At 45.2% G+C, this 20597-nt stretch overlaps 1 protein-coding gene across 1 annotated transcript in view; it reads right to left on the reverse strand.

Moving 5' to 3' along the window:
• Tgfbr3 (transforming growth factor beta receptor 3) overlaps positions 1-20597 on the reverse strand; it is a 188255-nt gene that overhangs the window by 111339 nt on the left and 56319 nt on the right. The window contains exon 3 of the mRNA XM_059274900.1: positions 3591-3775. Within this exon, the coding sequence (XP_059130883.1) occupies positions 3591-3775 (185 nt within the window). The remainder of the gene's footprint in view (positions 1-3590; positions 3776-20597) is intronic.

Raw genomic sequence — 20597 nt, forward strand, 5'->3', positions numbered from 1 at the left:
GTCACCATTCCAACAGCTAATGAACCCCCTTTTCTGCGGCCAGCTTCGGAGGGTGCTGGGACCCTCTCACAGTCAGGAAATGCCCTGAGGCACCAAACTCCGGCTTCACAGCGGGGAGAGGGGTGTTTTCCTTCAGTCAACAGGCACTAGGTGTAGCCAGCAAGATGGCTCTGAGGGTAAAAATGCTTGAAGGCCTGAGTTTGAACCCTTGTGAAGATGGAAGGTGGGAACTGGCTTCCAGGAATGTGCCTCCTCACCACCCCCTCACCCCCAGCCCACATATAGATGATGAGGAGGAGGTAATGTGCCTCCTCACCATCCCTCACCCCCAGCCCACGTACAGATGAGGAGGAGGATGTAATAATGTTTTTAATCAAAGCAAAGAAAGTGGTAACACATATTCAATGAATAAATAGTCTACTATCTCGGGGCCTTTGGCCTCATCTCTCCTCTGTACTCAGAGGTCTTTGGCCAGTTTCCTGTCCACTTCTTTTCTGGGCTGCTATTTCCCAAAGCCTGTGATTACATATGAGAGGTATGGTCCCAGATGAAAAAACCCTAATTCTAGATCTAGCTTCCCCAGTCTCAGGCCAGCAGAGAGCCAGTGGGAGAGCAATACTGGGAACAGAAGATCCTGACAGGCTGTGGCAAGCCTGTTCCCCTCAGGCCCAAGCGACTGCTTACCCTACCTGGGAATAACCCTTTCCTCAAATCCTGTCAACCTGCTGGTGACCACTTCCAGGGGCAGAGACTCTTGTCACCTCTTCTGCTGAGGAAAATAGGAAACTTTGCCTCAGATGAAGCTCAGTAATGACATCCAGGAAGAAGGGGCTTGGTCAATGCTAGAGAAGGGGTAGTCTGTCATAGCCCTGGTGCTGATCCTGCACCCCAATAAGCTGAGGAAAAATAGGGTTGGTTTCACGATTCCCCCATGTTCAAGAGTGACATCAGGGAAGAACTGCTATAGATAGCCAGACATGCTCAGATGGGCTTGGGGCAGTGTGGCAATTCTTTGACTAGTTTGTAAGCAAAGGCATTCCTTTTTTTTTTAAGAACTTGACTTAAATATTTGGTATAGACTGTGCAAAGTCTCTCTCTCACCCTTCTACATATACCACCCAAACAGGACTGCTATTACCATGCCATAGCTACAAAAATCAAGTTATCCAGTGGGAATAATGGGAAAAAAAAGGAGTTTAGATTGAAAGATGAAGCAATTTTGATCCTTAAAAAAAGAGGGGGGTTGGAATTGGCCAAAGTTGACTTTATTAGCTAATTAGAACACTGGGAAGTCAAAAGAGTTAAGAGAGAGAGAGAGAATTCATATACCACCAACTTTAAATTATAATTCAACAATTTTTAGTATAGTCATTGGGCTGCGTAACCATCACCACAATTTAATTTTAGAATATTTTTATCCTCCATCTCTAAGCCCCCACTAACGATAGGCGTCAACCCACACCTCTTTTCCTGTCTAACCCTAAGCAAACACTCATTTAAATTTTTGCCCCTCTCTATTTGTGTATTCTGTACACTTCATTCAAAAGTGGTTATACAATGCACAGTTGTGTGTCTATCTTGTTTATTAGCATAATGCTTTAGGTTTCATCTGTACTGTGGGCTGTGTTCCTAACTCTGTACCTTCTTTATTGTCTAAGAACCTCCCACTGTATGGATATACCACATGTCACTCACCCATTCATCAGATGATGGCCATCCGAGGTATTCCTAAGTTTAAAGTGTTATGAGTAGCACTGGAAATTCTTGTAGGCACTTGGACTGTGTGTGTCTCCCAGAGTAGAATTGCTAATGCATGGACTGGGTAACCTATTTCAAAACTGTTAGCACAGGCAGGAATGTGTTTCCAGCCACCCATGAGTGGGGGAGGAGAGTTTAACACTTCTCCACCCTATCTTGCCAATCCACAAACTCCTTCCTCCTCCGCCTGGTGTCATCCTCAACACCCTTATGAACACACGTCAAAGACTCCGAGGTCTACTATATGACAACTCTGAAGAGAAGGATGACGTGTCCAAGGTCCTAATATCATGTCTGCAAGCAGCCTGAACTACAGCCCTCGGTTCTTAAAGGCCTCCAAGGAAGGCAATAATGAAGTTTCCCTCAGAGGTCTAGTAGCAGAAATGCCTTTAAATCTTGGGCCGCAGAGCACACATACACGGACTGCATAGACATGGCAGCAGTGCAGGGTTGGGGCTGCCCTGCCGAAGCCCTCTCACTGACCTCGCCAGGCTCCTAGCTAGCCACACATCCTCTGTACTGCCATGTTCTGGAATGTCCCTCCCTGAAGTCTTTTTTTCTTTTGCTGTGGCAATCTTGTCAAATCCATTTTCAGAATCCACAGCAGTACCGCACAATTTAACACTAAGAATGTTTGGTTGTTGACGTTCCTGCAACAGCCCGGACTTTCTTTTTCCTCCTCAGTCCCTCTGAGAGAAGCGTATATAAAATGAGTAATTGCAACACTGAGGAATTGCTGGAGTCAGCAACACCCCACAGGGGCTGTATTTCCCCCCCCCCCCAACTTCCCTCCCACCACAAACTCTCCCACATACGTTGAGAATTAAAGACACATTACTGGGATAACGAAATCTGACCTGAAAAATGTGTTGCAGCCACAATGGCAAGCCACCAAGAGGACTGACAATAATTTCCAATGGAGCTGGAAAGGGTTAGATGCCCTGACTCTGAAACGAGCCAACACTGCACACTCTCATCAGATTAAGTCAGCTCTGCTTTTCCTAGTGGACTTCCGTGCCTACCCCCACAGACCCCAAAAGGCAAGGAGACGCCTACAGCACACAGACAAATAGCTGTGGAGATTCACTTTTCTGACCACGAGAAAGCAAGAAGAAAATTTCCATTTTTCAGTTGTCTTCCTAAACTCCACCATCGTTAGGAATTACTATGGTGCCTTTTCCTTAGAGAGCTAATCCTTGCCTGATAACATTGCAGACACATAAACTAAAAAACAGAAAGAATGTCAACTGTGTGCTATCGTGTGGGGAAGTCCATCCTCTTAAACGTTACAAGGAGACCATGATCTAAGCATTTGCTGAGTCACAGGGAAGAATGGGTCATTTGACTCTGAAATTCATGTTCTCACCCCTGTATTCTGACCTGTAAAATGGACATAATGAAGGAAGCCCGTGGAGTACTGTTTTCAACAAGTGCTGAGCCCAGAGCAAACACTGAATAATCATGAGCTTGTCCCATGATCTTCTCCATGGCCACCAAGACCGCCATCTTGGATAAGATACCACAACTGCAGTAAGGAACTGCCCTCGGGGTACTGACCTTTGTTCTAGGGTTTTTTCCTCACTCATCTTTCAGAAGAACTATGTTCATAAGACACAGCAAAGCAGGAAGAAAGGAATGTCATGTGTAAAGAAGACAATTTAAAATCCTAGGTGAATGGGGTTGACAAGATGGCCCATCAGGTAGAAGTGCTTTCCTTACAAGGCGGATGACGTGAGTTCCAATCCCCGGAACCAAGATGGAAGGAAAGAATCTATCTCAGAGTTATCCTCTGATGTCCAGTCTCTGACGTACACAGCAACACCCACACTTACCTCCCTCTGTGGCTGGGCCGCTCCCTGGTCTGCAATGCGGAGGTTTAGGATGTGAACCTCCTGTGGCAGCCCAGTTGTGCCCCTGCTGGCACAGCCAGACAGAACAGTGAAGCTCTCCATCAAGGCCTGGACAGGATGAGAGGCACCGATGGGCGACTGTTCACACCAGGAGCTGGGCTCTGGACCTGTGGACGGAATCACAGACATGAGATGTACAGCAAGAGCAGAGACACTTTGGGTGACAGAGTCACTGCAAACACGGCTGAAGAACCTTTACAACCAAGTTGTTCTCACAACTCGAAGATTAAAAAGCTAGTATCTTCATCTGAAATCCCAATCTTTTACATTTTTTGCATAATTTTGATATGTGTTTGATTTCTAAATTATCTTTAGGCTCACGGGTCGTCAATGTATCCTTTTGGGAAGGATACGTCCCTTTCGATATTTGTGTTTTTATTTCCTCTCTTGGAAGAAAACATGAGATAGCTGGAATAAATTATTTAAAGTCCAAATAATACTATACATAAATAAGATTAAATATCTAAAATTGTACACACACTCCCCAAATAGTCTGATACCTTTTAAGAGTTTTCCTTTATTAGGGAAAATAAAACAAATTTAAGAACGATACAAAACAAAATGTGTAAGGAGAGGAGTTTGGAGCCAGACCTGCAAAGTTTAGGCCAGAGGTCAGGAAAACCTTCCCTTAACAGGAAAAGCAGAACTCTGGTCATATTTGGCTCCTGCTTCCTCATTTTCCATTCCTCTAGCCAACCAAGCTTTTGATTCTAAACCATCCACTCCTCTCCACCTCTGCTTCCCAACTGCCCAAAATTAAGAAGGCTGCACCCCCAAGCTCTCCAAGCCAGCTCTATAGCAAGGTAGCCCTTCAAACCTCGGGAGCCCCCACCCTCTGAGAACTGCTAAACAAAGCCTGAGCCCCTCAACAGGGCACACAACCAGTCTTTGCTTGGTCTAGCCTCCTGTCAGCCTTCCAATCTCACTCCCGTCTCCAGCAACACCAACTTGCTTGAAAGGCACCAGACGCAGCATGAAGATTCTCAACTGCACATCTGTCTTTACTTAAGCTTGTCTCAGTCACCCAAACTCTTCAACTCTAACTCCACCCCCACAATAAGGGCCCCCAAGCTGAAGGAGGTACTCCTCTGCCCCCACTTCTTCATCCTCCCATAATTTATTTGCCCATCTCCTCTGCTTCATTTACCACAGTGGCTACAGGTGTATACACCTGCCACAGCCAGTCAACAATACACCCGTTAACCTCCTGATGGCTGTGATTTTCCATATTCATCACTAGGCTCTCAGGATTCCACTATAGTGCCTGGCCTGGAAATTCATATTCTTATATTCATTCATATTCTCTCTCTCCCTCCTTTCTCCCTTCCCCCTCCATCCTTCCCCCTCCCTCTCTCCTCTACCCTTTGCCAAGAACTAATTAGCCACAAGGAACTAATGAGAAGTGGGTTGCTGCAGTGATGTGAGCTACAATTCCACTACTCCTCATCACCATCCCATATTGATGACATCTGGGGGAAGGAAATGAGATACCAAGAGGGCCCAGGAACTGTCACCCCCAAAATACACTGTCTTGGTATGTTAGTTGTTTTAAATGAAAGGAATTCAGAGAGCAGCGAATGCCTGAGGAGGCTTTTGTGTCCCTTTAAAGTCTGGACCCCAAAGAAGAAAACCATCACCTCTGGTCACACCCCGGGGCTTCCACTGACTGAGCTCAAGGCAGGCTGAGAGAACACAGTGTCGACATACTTGGACACTTTCCTCACACCCCGTGTCTTCTGTGTCAGTCCCTTCAATATTCCAGAGAGAATCATTTGCAAACCTTTGTCATTCCTGTGTATCTGTCCTCTGCCACCCATGTTCTCCAAGCCCACTGTGTTCTCCTAAAAATCATTTTCAAACCCTCAGATTTCCCATACCCGCAACCCCCCTCCCTCCAAAATGGAGCAGATGTTTCTGGTATTTTGACTTATCACATTCCTGTGAATTTTCCTCTTTCGCAATGAATTCGTATTCTTTCTCTTCTATTTAATCTGTATTTGTCAGTGTGTCCCAAAGACTCTTCAGAAGGCAGAGAGAAGGGACCTAGAACTCTTCACCCTCACATATACATCACTGACCCCACTCTGATGAGACCCTGGGACTGTGAACACAGGGCACCTCCAAGCTTCAACCTTTTCTAAGGGGACCCAGATCAAAGTCCCAGGCGCATTCCGGTGAATTCCTCCTGGCTTCTAAATAACAAACACATTCTTTAGAACTGCAGACTCAGTCTCAAATGCCATTTGAAATTCTGAACGAGGCGCTGCTGGGCCCCAATGCTATGTCATAAACAGGCACCCCACCTACCAGGCCAAGTCTATTTCAGGACTCACAGAAATTATCTAGGTTGATAATAGCAATCTGGTCTGAAATGAAGTATGTGCCTTTTCAAAGAATCACTGCCACTCTTGCTGGACGGTGCCCAGCTGCTTTCAGAGGAGGCAGGAGGTGGTGAAGGAAGGGGCTGTTACAGCAATGGCAGGGGAAGAATCTGTGGGTGAGCCTCAGAGAAAGTCCGTTCCCCTGATTCTGGGGACTTAGATGATACATAATAGCTACTGTGCTTGGGAACCAAGTTAGTTTCAGAGACTCCTGCCATGAATTTACAATGATCACAAATTAAATACAATAAAAAAACATGGGTTTTCATTTGACCCAAAACACATCTACTAAGGGGCCTGCGATCTGCTCAACGCACTTTTCCTCTCCAAGGCCATCATCACGCCTCATATTCTCCCAGGAAGAGCTGACTGCTCTTGCTTGGGGTACAGCTCTAGCCCAAGGTCAAGTGGAAGACGCACACAGTCTAGGATCATGCAGCAGGACAACTGCCCTTTCTACGGTCGCCCTGCAGTCCTTGTCTAAGCATACTCAGTGCCGTATTCTGGATCTTAAATGTGCTCTCAAGGCCCAGGTTCTGGCAACGTGGCTGTCTCCTGAGCTATGGAGTGGTGACCACATTTTAGGAGGCCCGTGATGGGGGTACTGGACTTCCAGTCCCTTCCTCCTCTCCTTTTGCCTCCAGGGCCACCCTGAGGTGAGCCGTTCCCTCCACCACATGCTCCCTCCATGACATGTCCTTACAGACCCAAAATGCTAGAGGTGAGCAACTGCGGGTGGAAAGCCCCAAAATGGTGCATCAAAAGCAAACCTTCCTTCCCCTTAGTTACCTCAGGTATTTTGCTACAGTAACAGAAAGTTGCCCGGCATAGTATAGCATGTTCTTGACCCACCAGAATTTTTGCAGTGGCTCAATATATATATTTAACTACAAGTTTGGGGAAAAAAAATAAAGAAACCCACAGCCTATGACTAAGCATACACTAAAATCAAACAAAGTACAAATAATGTGTGTATATGAGAAATTATTTGCCGCCACCACAAAGTATATGAAGGCTGGGGAGATGGCTCAGTTGGTTAAGTGTCTGCCCTGAGAGTGAGACCTGGATCCTGATCCCCAACACCCACACAAAAGCCTCACATGGTAGCAAGTAACCATAGCTACAGGGGAGGCAAGACAAGTGGATCCTCAGAGCTCACTGGGCAGCCAGCCCAGCTAATCAGTGAGCTCCAGGTTCAGTGAGACTCTGACTCAAAGCATAATAAGGTGGAGAGCAACCAAGAAGACGCCTGGTGTGGGCCTCTCGCCTCCGCATGCACACGTTCACATACACACAAGAATAAAGCCGGCAAATCTTGTACATTATATAAAATAAAGTCTCCAACAGCTCAATATACTGTCAGACAGATATAGTAAATATAATAATGAAATCATCCCTGTTTATCCACTCTGCTGGCCTAAGGAGGTGGTATCCTCTCATCTTAAACAAAAAGAAGATGGCTCAACACATACGTTATGTCTATTCTAAGGTCACCTGAGGCCTCAGAGGAGGACCTGCCTCTGTCAGACAGCAGTCTGAGGAGCAAGACTGAGCTGTGCCCACACAGTCTGTGGGGGAAAAAATCAAACAAAAACAAACAAACAAAACCCAGCCTAGGCGTAGGTGGTAAAGTGTCCCGAGGTTTGTAACTTACTCTGAAATGCATCCAAAATGAAGATGTCTTGATGGACAGACACGCATAAATCTGGTAAAGCAACTTTTGCAGAACGTTAATTGTGGAATCTGGATGTGCAGCAAACACAGTTTCAACATCTTTTTATGTTGAAATGTTTCATTTTTAAAAATATCGAGAGGGAGGGGATGCTTATAAAAACTATAAACATTGGGGCCACCTCCAGAAACCACAGACTGGGTGAGAAAGCAAGAGCCATTTCCTCTGACCCAGTGACTTTACTCCAGGAATTCACCATAGAGAAATAGCTGGGTATGTGTGCCGAGCACAGTATGTACCCAGGGTTAAACCAAAACGCAGAGAGAGGATGAAAAGAAAATAAAGATTTCAAAACCATAAATGTGGTGGTGTCCTTTCTAAAAGGACTTTCTGAATTCTCACTCCCCAGGTGAAACCCCGAACCACCCCAAGGCTTACAAAGCCCACCCAGACCCGGCCTGGCCTCATAGCCCAGCCTCATCCCCCACCACTTGCTTACTATGTTTTAGCCATTCTGGCTCAGGCACCCGCCTACTAGCAACCTCTCAACATCAACTGTTCTTTCTCTGTTGGGCACGTGATCATCCCCAAACGAAGCCTGCCTGTCCCAGCCCCATTGGCAGGTACGCATGGCCATGTGACCAAATTCTGAGCAGTAATCAATGGCTTCACGCCTAGCTTCTTCCAAGAAGAGTCCTTACAAAAGGATGTGTCCTCTGTCTTTTCCTCCTTCCTCTTGACGGGAAAGCAGATGCGATACACAGTGGTAGAGGTCCCTTCAGCCTGCCCACACACTGCAGAGCTTCGGTACATTCAGAGCAGCCTCCATATGGAAAGAGTGAGGCCTACTCCTGGGCCCTGACACTTGTGTCTCGGGGGCACAGTGAGGGTTTCTTTTCTAGCCACCCTGACTGGGATGCAACACCTCCAGCCACCAGGCAAACACACTCTTAAGATCTATGGTACACTGTGAGCTGTGAAGCTTCTTCACAAGCAGAGGTTTCTTTTATGGCCACAGCTGGAAACCCATAGTCCTCCTCTTCCTATATGATCTTGTCCCTGTAATCAGAGACCAACGAGCAGGAGCAAAGGCTCCTTCATCATCTTGAGGGGCAACATGGACACAGATTGCTATTCTCTGCATTCATGAACACATGTACTACTAAAATAAAGAAGCAGGAAAAAGCCTGGGACTTGTCTTAGCAGAATGCTTGCACATAAACTTGGGGTTCAGTCCCAAACATTGGTGGCTCACACCTGCAATCCCTGCACTCAGGAAACAGAGTCAGGAGGATCAGAAATTCAAAGTAATCCTTGACTACATAGTAAGTCCCAGACCAGCCGTGGCTATAACACAAGAGTGCCTCAAATAAACAAACAAACAAACAAGCAAATAGGCCATTCCACCCCCCCCCCCAACATTTCATAGTTAGAATCGTGTTATGGATGCTTTATCTGAATCCTCACAGAAACTCTTATTAGCGGGTAGAATTGATCTTATTTATTCCACTGAAAGTAAACTGTTGCAAGATGCCAAGCCCTGGCAGTAATGCATTGAGAGATCCCCCTCTGGGGCCGTTCCATGCTTGTGCCTTCCCAACTGGACATTTCTGTTCATGCTGGGCATGTGCTACGCACTCTGCCCTGAGTTATCCCTCCTGCCCTGCCCCCCAAATTATCTAAATTTCCTGTGGTCTCCACATATAAGCTGAGTTGATCCTGCTCTGTTGGCTCTTTAGGAAGTCTGGCCTCCTCAAATCTTACTGGACACCATGCCCTGTTTGAACGGACCTTTTCTCTCCTGCCCTGAGGTTGGCTCAGTTCCATGCATCACAGTGGACACCACAATCACACTGACAAGACTGTCACCAAATCAGCCTCCTTCACAGAGCAGCATCCCTCAAAGCAACACTGTGAACCACTTAGTGCTCAGGGCTGTCCACCTTGTGTGACAGGCCCCACAGCAAGCTCTCCTAGCTTGCTAGCGTGTACCAGCTCTGGGCCACACATCATACATGTATTGTTTCTCATCCTTGTAATTCAACTGAGACAATGTAGCTACAATTCTGATTCGAGAGTGTTGGAACCGGGCACAGAGAAGATGCTTTTCTGGCCGAAAGTCACACTCCACCAGCCAACAGCAGCAGGGGGCTGAGGAAACCAGTTTCCCCAGACTCTGGTCCAGCCTCTCCCACAACAACACACCAACCACTTCTGCTTTGCGCTTCTCAGGTCTTCACTGAGGATTCGGCCTACAGACACACAAACCAAGCACAAACATGCATTCACATCTCCTAAGATAAAATGATAAAAATCAATAAAAACGAAACTGCTCAGTTCATACTTAGAGCCCCCAGCTAACTTAAAAGACTCTGTGCCCTCACTGAGGAAGGGACCACCAGCTCCTTTCTCATTTGACCAACTCACTTCTTGTCTTTTCAATTAACAATTGATTATCTGGACACATGGGAAACTACATTAAGATCTGACTGTACCATCATTATCTAAATCTATTCACAAAGAAAAATGCAAATAGACTCACCCCTTCATTATATGTTTAGCTACACCCAGAATTCCAGCCTGAGTTACAGAACCCCCATGTCCATGCTGGCTGAAAGCCAGTACCCAGGCTTGAGAGAATGCAGATGAAGCTTTTGGGAACAGATGTGTTTGCTGCACATACTACATTTAATCTACCTGCCTCCCAAAGAAATCATTGCTGTTATACCTCACATAACAGCGAGTCAAGAGGGAAGGGTATCATTTGGAGGAGGGCACAGAAAGTGGTTTTTACGTCTACTCAATGTGATCTGCAAACATCTTAAATCCTAATGACTAGCAAACTGACACAAACATCTGGTACCTATTCCATGTAATTTCCAGTATTCTGATTCCCCATATCACCCAGGGTACTAATGAGAAACGTGTGTTCAGCTGTAGTAAAAGTGGTAAAGATGCAGTGGGAATTAAGGGTAACATTATAGCCTGGGACCAGGACGTTGCAGTGGGGAGGTTTTTTATTGCCACGACACCATTGGCTAATAAGAGTTTGTGTTACTGTACCCCAGAGAATTCTGCAATGCTGTCAACTTCGAAGAGGGACAAACTCCCACAGACTGTGGGACTGGGCACTGTAAGACCTATTCTATCTCTGAGCAGAAAACCCCTTCTACCCACTGGGGGAGGAGGCCAGAATCGGTGAGAAAGGGGCTCCCGGGATGTTTTCTCAGCCAACACAACAGCCTGGCTCTTACTGAGCTCTGGAAGAAGGAATGTCACAAATACCAGGATACGGTGCAGAAACAAAGCTCAAAGAGCAGAAACACCTGGAAGGCCCTGGGCTCCAGAGCCTCTGGCCAGTACACACGAGCTAATGTTTGTATCATCTTAAATTACAGTTCATTGACTCTAAGGCCCCTTGGGGATGGAGCTGGGGAATGAACGGCCATTAAACTCTTGAAGGGGCCTCGGCCATAGTTCCCACTTGGGTTTTCAACAATAAGACTTAGTTAGAATCTGAAGTTTATTTCTGATAAGGAATTCTGATAGAGTCTTAAACCTGAAATATGGATTTCTCAGTGGAAGAGAGCCCACGTCTTTGGCTCAGCTTCCCAGGGTTCCTTGCACCCTCCACATGAGTATCAGAACCCAAGCTTCCTCTTGACAATACCAACCCTCTTCCAAGGAGTCAAATGCCAACGTGTTGGGCTGGGGGCCAGCGCATATTTGTATACCGTTGTGTTGAAATCGCGGGTGCAACCATGTTGAAGAATTTCCTGTGTTCAAACTGTGCTTTGAAATGTTCAGAAGGAAACAAAGGACAGAGCTTCACTGGGAACCTGAGTTCTCAGAGTTGGGAAATTGCCAAGCTATCGACGCTGTTCAGCTCTTCTACCTAAGCAAGAGTCTACTCCGCACAAGTGTCCACAGAGGGGTCTAGGAGGGAGAGGGAGCAGAGGGTCGTGTTCCACAGTGGTTACTAACATCAAGAGAAGCCCCTCGGGGTTTAGAGGTGTAGCTCCACGGTAGAGCAGAAAGTAGATGCATGGTAAGCTCTGCGGTAGAGAAGCACAAGGCGCTGGGCTCCAGGGTTTGGGGCCTGGGAGTTGGTGCCAAGTCCGACTTCTTGGTTGTTTGACGTTGGATCTCTAGGTGGGGGTTTGTTATGTTATGTTTGTGCTATACTAGGGATAAAACCCTAAACTTAACATCTGCTAGGCAAGTCCTCTGCCACTGGGCACCAGCCTCCAGCTATGACCTGGTAAGCTTCCCACATTCTCTCTTATTCCCTTACAGGCTTGACCTATGGCTAAAATGAGGCACTATATGTAAAAACACTTGAAAAATTTCAAGTGACATAAATTCCCCTGGGAAGGAGAAATGAATGAATGAGAAGAATTTCCCCCGATTGATAAATGTCCTCTCAGTGGCCTCTTAGAATGCTTAGTAAAATGTCTAAGATAAGAATCCCTTTACCCCTCCCCAGCTATCACTGCCCCAAAGTATTTCTAAGAATTACAGTGGGAAGACTTCAAATTAAACTACACAAAGTTAGAGTGAAATTTCCTGTTCTCTGAGTGCATTCTGGGAGTAAGGAACAGCAGGCCGGGCCCACACCTCCTGAGGACTCTGGCCAAGCTTCGGCCTATTTTCCATTTACAGGAGGGTACACATGTTCTTGCTCTTCTGACTTAACCTAAAGGAAGCTGAGGTGGGAGAGGACACAGCCCGCAATGCCCATTTATGGGGCAAGAACTTAATGATGGCATTGCCCACATGGCTCAGCACAGAGACCAAGAAAAGCCTGAAGGCGTAGAGGATGAAAGGGACAGATTCTCTGGGCCGGAGTGATGCCAGGAGGTCAGGGTTTGCCTGGTGACATGAATTCAATCCTGGCACACACAGTAGAAGAGAGAACCAACTCCTGCAAGTTGCCATTCACCATTACACGTGTGTACCCCTCCCCCCACACCCACACAGGCACACTAATAATAATAATATATAAAAATTTAAGATAAGTCCAAAAGAGAGAAAAACAAGTTTATTTAATTTTTCCCTCCCGCCTTGAGTTTGGAATATAAAATGACTGAAAGAAAATAAACATTTGATAAGACAAAAATGTTTAATTGCTCTCAAGGTATAATATCACCCTCCAGTTATCCATGTAATAACATTTGCAACTCAGTCCTTACCAAGGCAGTGCTTAGTGGTAAACCGAGACTTCAAGGGTCCAGAGCTGCTCTAGTCACTGTGGTGACAGATCCGTTCGCCAGCAGACCTTGACTTACACCCACGGTAATCACAAAGCTGACTTTCTCCCTCCCACCCCCGGTGGCACTGGGGGTTGAGCTACTGTCCCAGCCTCTTGCCGTCTAACTGGTGTCTGATAAATAAGGAAAGGGAGTGAGAACAGGCAAGAATCAGACACAGAACCCTGAGGTGTGGCACAGTGGGGGGCCTACCCTGCACTGGGAAGTTTTCTGTCTCGCTGTGTGCAGAGCGGACAGTAAGTGGCACAAGGCGATATGGGGGGCGGTGGGGGGGACAGGAAGGATGGAGGAGGAAAACACGACTGCTCAAGACTTGAATCATCACCTGGAACCACCGGTCCTGATGAAAGAGAAGAGAAAGATTTAAAAAGAAAAAACTACCAACGTTAGGTTTGGCCATGTGATGCATTACTAATTACAGCCATGTGCACAAGGCAGGCCATGGACTAAAACATGTTTACTTGAAGGCTTTATATGTAATCAGGGAACCCAACAATTGGTTTTTAACAAATGAAGGAAATGCTTAATTTAAATGGCAAATTACCCAGCTTAATGTGCACGCGAACCCTTCATGAGACCGATCTGTATCGCTAGCTCACTGCTCAGGTGACTGCACAGGGAAGCCGACAGCTAGTGGTCCCTAGGGAATTTTGTGGCCACGTCACAGTTGTCCTTAGCTGCTTTTACAGAGAAGTTTATGGCTCTGGGAGAGCTGGAGTTCCCACAGCTCTGTCACAGAACTTGTGTGTGTACACCAACAATCTTAGAAACGCAGCAGGGCCCTCCCAGCTCATGAACGTCGGTCCTGAAGCCTGCTAAACTATCACTAGAGTCAGCCCTGGGTGTGGGGGCGCACACCTTTCATCCCAGCACTCAGGAGGCACAGGCAGGTGATCTCTGGGAATTCTAGGCCAGCCTGATCTACATAGTGAGTTCCTGGACAGCCAGGTCTGTGTAGTGAAACCTTGTCTCAAAAGAAGAAATGGAATGGGGGTGGGGAGCTCACTCTCCTTAGCTGTAAACAAGGGCCACACTGCTCTTGCTTGTTCTCTTCCTAGAGACCCGCTGAGTGGTGAATCCGTCAGTGAAATAACCAAACCCTAGGCTGCTACTAGGGTGCCTCTCTTAGATTTAAATCTTAATCCTGCCACACTTAAGCTCATATGACCTCAAGCAGTTACTTAACCATCCATACAGTGGGTTGAACAGGCTTCAGCTTTACACCGCTGTAACTACCATTACTATATTGTCCAAGTTCAGGATGTGCTCCAAGAAAAATGCTTCCTGATTCAGCGTACTCCCTCTGTGATAGCGACCGTGGGACAGTAGAGCCTAATGGACCTCAGATGCTATGCTGTTTAGTGACCTCACTGCTGTCCCATGGTTAAAGGACTTCTACACATGAGCTAGAAAAAGACACTTCCAAGCCCACCCTATTTTTCAGACATCATCTGCCGGGTCATGTATCAACATTGGTCTACGTAGGGCCTCTAGTCTGATCTAACTAAAATGTCATGCCATTATATATGTTCTTTTATTATTCGTGTACTTACTTTTATAAAAGAAATTAGAGGACTCATAACAATAACAACAACAACAACAAAAATTACCAGAAAGCCCACTCTAGCTACCAATCAATTAAAAGTCATGCTGGCAAAATAGAAATCTTATTAAGAACCTATCTAAAGAAGTCAAACCTAGCACTGAACTTTTAACCAACATTACCTGAAAATGTGATGCTTATGTGGATCTCATAAGAAGGAAACAAATCAGTTCTTAGGCCAGGAAAATATTTTTCAGAGATTTGAATCTAAGACACCTTACAGTTGTCACACCGTGAAGGAGCAGTGACTTCAGGAGTCATTTTACAAAAATTACAGTCCTGTGGTTTAATAAAGATTCCCCCAAATTTAAGGGTGAGACAAATCTGATACCTGTCCCACAGAGCAGCTACTGAGCATGCTCATGGCCACACCACACGTGGTAACATGCTGCTCGGCACACACCTGCAGAGACAAAGCACCCTTTCAGGAGAGGTGGCCACGCCGAGTCAGTGCTGGAGCTGTTCTTTTGGATTTATTTTTACGTGTGTCACATTAGTCAAAGCAATTTCTGTTTTTCTAAAATCTGTGGGTGTTTTGTGGGGGGAGTTTTCCTTCAGTGTTTTTCCACTCTGGATCAAGTAGCTTCTCTGAGTGGAGGCGGGAAGCCACCCTGCCAGCGGGAACTCACCTTTACTCACACGCAGACTTCCAAATGGTCCAACCAGAAAACAAAAATGCTTTGCACACCAAATCCTACAACACGAGGACTTTGTTTGCAAGATTTGAACAGAAAATGACACTAAGGTGATATCTGTATTTGAAATAATTTTCAATTCCTTCTCTCGGTATTTCCCATCACACTCCCACACAATAATGTCTCACTTACTCAAAACTCACTGCTTAATGAGATATTCCACATAAGCAAATCCCACACCCCGCAAAACTGAATTTTACTAAAGCAACTTTGGTAATTTTTTAAATAGAAAATTACCAAACACATACCAATGGTATAATTACTTTCTGGCCATCTTAAATACATACTGAAAATCACTTATTTGCATTTTTTTCTGAATTAATTTAAGACTATCACTATAAACACTAACTATAGTTTATTAAAGGTTGGCATGTTACTTTTTTAAAAATATGTATTTATTTTGTTTTATGTGTATGAGTGCTTGTCTGCATGCCTCTATGTGCACCACACGTGTGCAGTGTCAAGCAGGCCAGTAGAGGGCATCAGACCCCCCTGGAATTGGAGTTACAGGTGGTTGTGCGGAACCATGGGTTGCTGAGAACCAAGTGCAGGTCCTATAAACCACTGAACCATCTCTCCAGCCCCTTGTTTTATAATTTTTATTTGCTGTGTGTGTGTGTGTGTGTGTGCATGCACACATCACTGCACACATGTGGAGGTCAGGGGACAGCTTTCAGGAGTATTTTCCATTTACTCTGGGTTCCAGAAATCAAACGTGGTCATCCTGGTGCACGGTTTGCACAGCTTTAATTAACCCTCTGAGTCATCCAGTCAGCCAGATACTTCAGGTTTTACCTTCACTGGAGTGGCCCCATGTTTACACACTTACAGTTCTGCCCATGCTCTTCATACCTCTGAAGGGTTTTCTAACTCTGGATCGAGCTCAAGCTCATCCCTTTTCATCTTCATACTTACTCACATTCAGTTTCGGTCAGTCCACCCTAGCAAGGGCTAGATGATAGGGAGCCCCCGCCCTGTCTACACAATGGCCCACGTGGGTCTTTGACGTCTGCTTTCCTTCTAACTCACTAGAACATTTTGGGTTCTTTCATGATGCAACAAACATCTTTAAAAACTGATACCGTATAATAGTATTAGACAATATTAAGGACCCCAGGTCCATACTCACCGAGTCTGAATAGAAAGTCAAAGAGAATGAACTCATGTAGTAAGGGTGGACTGGTTGGGAATTTAGTCCACAACAAGATGGTACTTAGAGCCCATTAGAGTTCCTATTGCTCAGAGACCTTCAACCTAAATGGATAAATGGATCTGATAACGTTCGTGTGGCTGCCCTATCCAGTTTCTCATGGTTTCCTTCCCCAAGCCCCTTGGTGGGATAAAGAGGATACTGACCCTACGCCTCCCAGATGTGAGGGTCAGCATTGCTTATCAACTTGACAGGATCTAGAATGACCTAGAAAATAGGCGAGTCTGTGAGGGAGATCCTAGGTTAAGGTGATCTCAGGTGGGCCTGGGTTAAGGTCTCACCCATCTGTGGATGCCACCATTCTGTGGGATGGAATCCTAGATGGAATACAAGGAGAAAGTGAGCTGAGTACCAGCATCCATCTCTCCACTTCTGGACATCAAATACAATGTGCCCAGCTGTTGCCATGCCTTTTCTGACATGAAGAACCATCCTCCTGAACAGGGAACCCAAATAAACTTCCCTTCCTCAAGTTGATTTTATCAGGTATTCTATCTCAACAGGAGTAACTGATACGTCAGATTAACTGCAACTTTAGCACCATGTGCAAATTATTCCCCTGTGGCTGCTCCAAGGAATCTGGATTCACTACTCCTTCCTGCCTTCACGCAAATCAGTGTCAGCACCATCATGGAGAAGAGATCCTTCAGCCAGTAGACCTTTCTATACAAATGGCCGTCATGTGCAGAGTAGTCCATTTCACAAAGAAAACACAGATATGCCATTCAAAAAACACTTCTCTGGTGCAATACAACTGTAACTTCCAAAAACCAAATTACAGTGTAGAATTCCCAAGTCTTCCAAGTCACAAGAGGAGCAGGGGTATGACTTCACCCTCTGCAAACCATTCATTCCATAAGGAAAGGTGCTATACACACCTACACATACAGGCGGACTCAGGAAAGGTGCTATGTACACCTACACACACAGGCAGACTCAGGAAAGGTGCTATGCACACCTACACACACAGGCAGACTCAGGAAAGGTGCTATGCACACCTACACACATAGGCAGACTCACAAAAGGTGCTATACACACCTACATGCACAGGCAGACTTGAAAAGACCCATTTTTTCAAGCTCCTTCCTGAAATAAAGAGTCTTACTGCTTCCAAAGATAACATGTAATTTATTCTAGATTTCCATCTTCTCTACTATAAAAGACACAGGACGTTACATAGAAACAATAAATGGAAGTGTATTTTTTTTTATCAAGCCAGAACAGGAAACTTTCAGTAGTTTATGGTAAAACTATGCATTTGAGCAAAGAAAGGAAAAATTAACTATGCTCTTTTTACTCCTGGCATTTTACCTTCTCTCATCCAGAACACTGGACACGCCCTGCTCATAACTAAGAAACAAATCAACACTTAGAGAAAATTATTATGTATGTGCTTCAAAGATACAATTCCCCAAATTATTTCCTGCAGTCTTCAAAGGGGGGAGGGTACTCTTTAATTTTATTCTTTCATTATGTGTATGCATGTTTGTCTCCATGCATGTATGTGCATCACATGCATGCAGTACCCACAGAGGCCAGAAGAGGGAGTCAGAATCCCTGAAACTGGAGTTACAGGGAGTTGTAGGTAGGAACTGAACCCAAGTCTTCTGCAAGGGTGGCAAGTGCTCTTAACTGTTGAGCCATCTCTATGGCCCCCAAAAGAGCTACTCTTCTATTATTGTACAGTCAAAATGAGTCATAATAAAACTTTGGAATATTAAAGATAATAAGTGAGAAATTCCAAAAACCACTAAAAAATGTATTAGCAGCCAAAACAGAATTATATTTATTTTTTCTATCTAAATGCATTGGAATGAGTAAGTCAGCACAGGAAACAAGCACACAGAGAAGTTGACAACACAGTCATCTACTGTCACCATCTCCTCTGTATCAACAATGACTCCTACGCAGAGTTGTTTTCCAGCATCCACCAGGCCCTAAGAACTATGCCATGAGCAAGTTAAAAACAGGTAGTTTTGTCTGTAACAGGGTGATAGGCACAATTTATGTGGCGTTGGGGATTGAACTCAGGGCTTCATGCATGCTAGACAGGCATTATACCAACTAAGCTACATTATCATCCCTGTGTTTTCTTTATAAAATAAGAGTAATACTTGTCTTTGCTATCCTAGGGAAGTCATCAAAACAATAAGATTGTGGACTTAAAAGTTTTTCAAAGCTAAGTTGGAAAGAAGTTGTACACAAACAAAACTATAATACTAACATGAAAAAGCAATAGAAAAGTATGCATTTATCCTTCCACACTATCCCACTCTCCAAAAGGGAAGACGACAATCTACAGTAAGAACAAGGTGGGAAAGCCTGCACTTGGGAGTCTGAAGACTCAGGCTCAGACTCCCAAGCTGCCTCACCTGGCTTCTGGTTCCTTTTCTTGAGTTTCACCTTGGAGCAAATACTGCCTGTCTTGCCAAAATGAACTAAAGTTCTGTCTGGGCATCAAAGAATCTTATAAATTTAAAAGGAAGATATCTGTAAGAGATTAATGAGTCAGACTTGCCCAGTAAGAAATCTGAACTTTGGGATTGAGCACAAAGCACCTATCTAACATGTATGAGGCTCTGGTTTGATTCCAGCACTAAAAACAAAACAAAACCAGAAAACAGTCCGGAGTTTAATGGCATATAGCCTGATGCTGGATAACAAGGAATGATTCCTCTTAAACAAGTAAGGAAGAAGGCGACAAAGACAGGGTAGGAAAGCCTTCACAGAAAGAACCTCGAAGAGCTAGGCTATTAACTACCAGTGAGCCAGGGCTTTCCAAGCTGGAATTCTGAGCACATAGCTGTGGATTTGAACCCCTCTGAGTCTACTGGAACTTGTAGATGAAAACATCAGATCATATTGTCCCCATTCCTGGTTAAGACAGAAGCACATAAACCCTAACTCTAAATGTGGGTGTCCAGCATTCCAGAATAAACAGCAGCTCATGAAGAAAGCAGCAGAGGGGGAAAAGAGGAGAAAATAGAACAAACGAACAACAGCAGATCAGCCACCGTGTAATTAAAAGGAAGAGAAAACAGCCTGTGTCCAAGTTCAACTCAAGGCTGAATTCCTATCAGAAAACAGGAGAGGCCAAAGACTACATCTGGATAATACTTGAAATCTGAGGCTGGTGTTTGAAAAAACATTGGACAAAGATTATCAAAACATGCATTTTTCTTTCTACTCATTTTTCTTATTTTCCCTACACTTACCAGTTCTGCTTTGTCAGCAGCAAACTTTTTTTCCTGTGTGTGTGCTGAACATGTATATGTGTACATGTATGTTGTACGTACATATGTATATGTGTGTTCACATGTGTGGGGCACATGATTGTGGAGGCCAGGCTGACAAGGGGAGTCTTCCTTGGTTGCTATTCACCGTGTTCACTGAGGCAAGGTGTGGTAGTTTGAATGTAATTGGCCCCTGTAAGCTCATAGGGAGTGGTACTATTGAGTGTGGCCTTGTTGGAAGAAGTGTGTCACTGTGGGGGTGGGCTTTGAGGTCTCATACACGCCCAAGTCACACTCAGTGCTTCATTCCACTTTCTGTTACCCTCCGATCAAGATGTAGCCAGCACCATGTCTGCCTGCATGCCACCATGCTCCCCACCATGATGATAATGGACTAAACCTCTGAACTGTAAGCCAGCCCAGTTAAATGTTTTCCTTATAAGAGTTGCTGTGGTCATGGTGTCTCTTCACAGCAACAGAAACCCTAAGACATGGGTTCTCTCATTTGAGCCCAGAGCTTACCACTACAGCTAACCATACTAGTCGGCTTGCCCCAGAGATCCCATTTCTGCATTCTGGGTGCAGAAATTATGGCATTTACATGGATCCTGGGGTTCACCTCCCCAGCCCTCTCCTGCAGATTCTTACCGGTCCTGCCATCTCACTGAGGATGGGTATAACATTGGGATGCACAGACACCATACAGCATTTTTTTATACCTATTCTTAAGAGTCCTCCCTTGTGACTAACAGCAGACAGAAAACACACAGACAACCAGCAGCCAACCAAGGTGGCTGGTACACCATGGGTCAGAATCCTTTCAGAATCGTCCTGGATTAGCAGATGTTCACCTTACCACTGACCC

Source organism: Peromyscus eremicus, chromosome 10 (genome assembly GCF_949786415.1).
Source record: "Peromyscus eremicus chromosome 10, PerEre_H2_v1, whole genome shotgun sequence".
Taxonomy (NCBI): Eukaryota; Metazoa; Chordata; class Mammalia; order Rodentia; family Cricetidae; genus Peromyscus; species Peromyscus eremicus.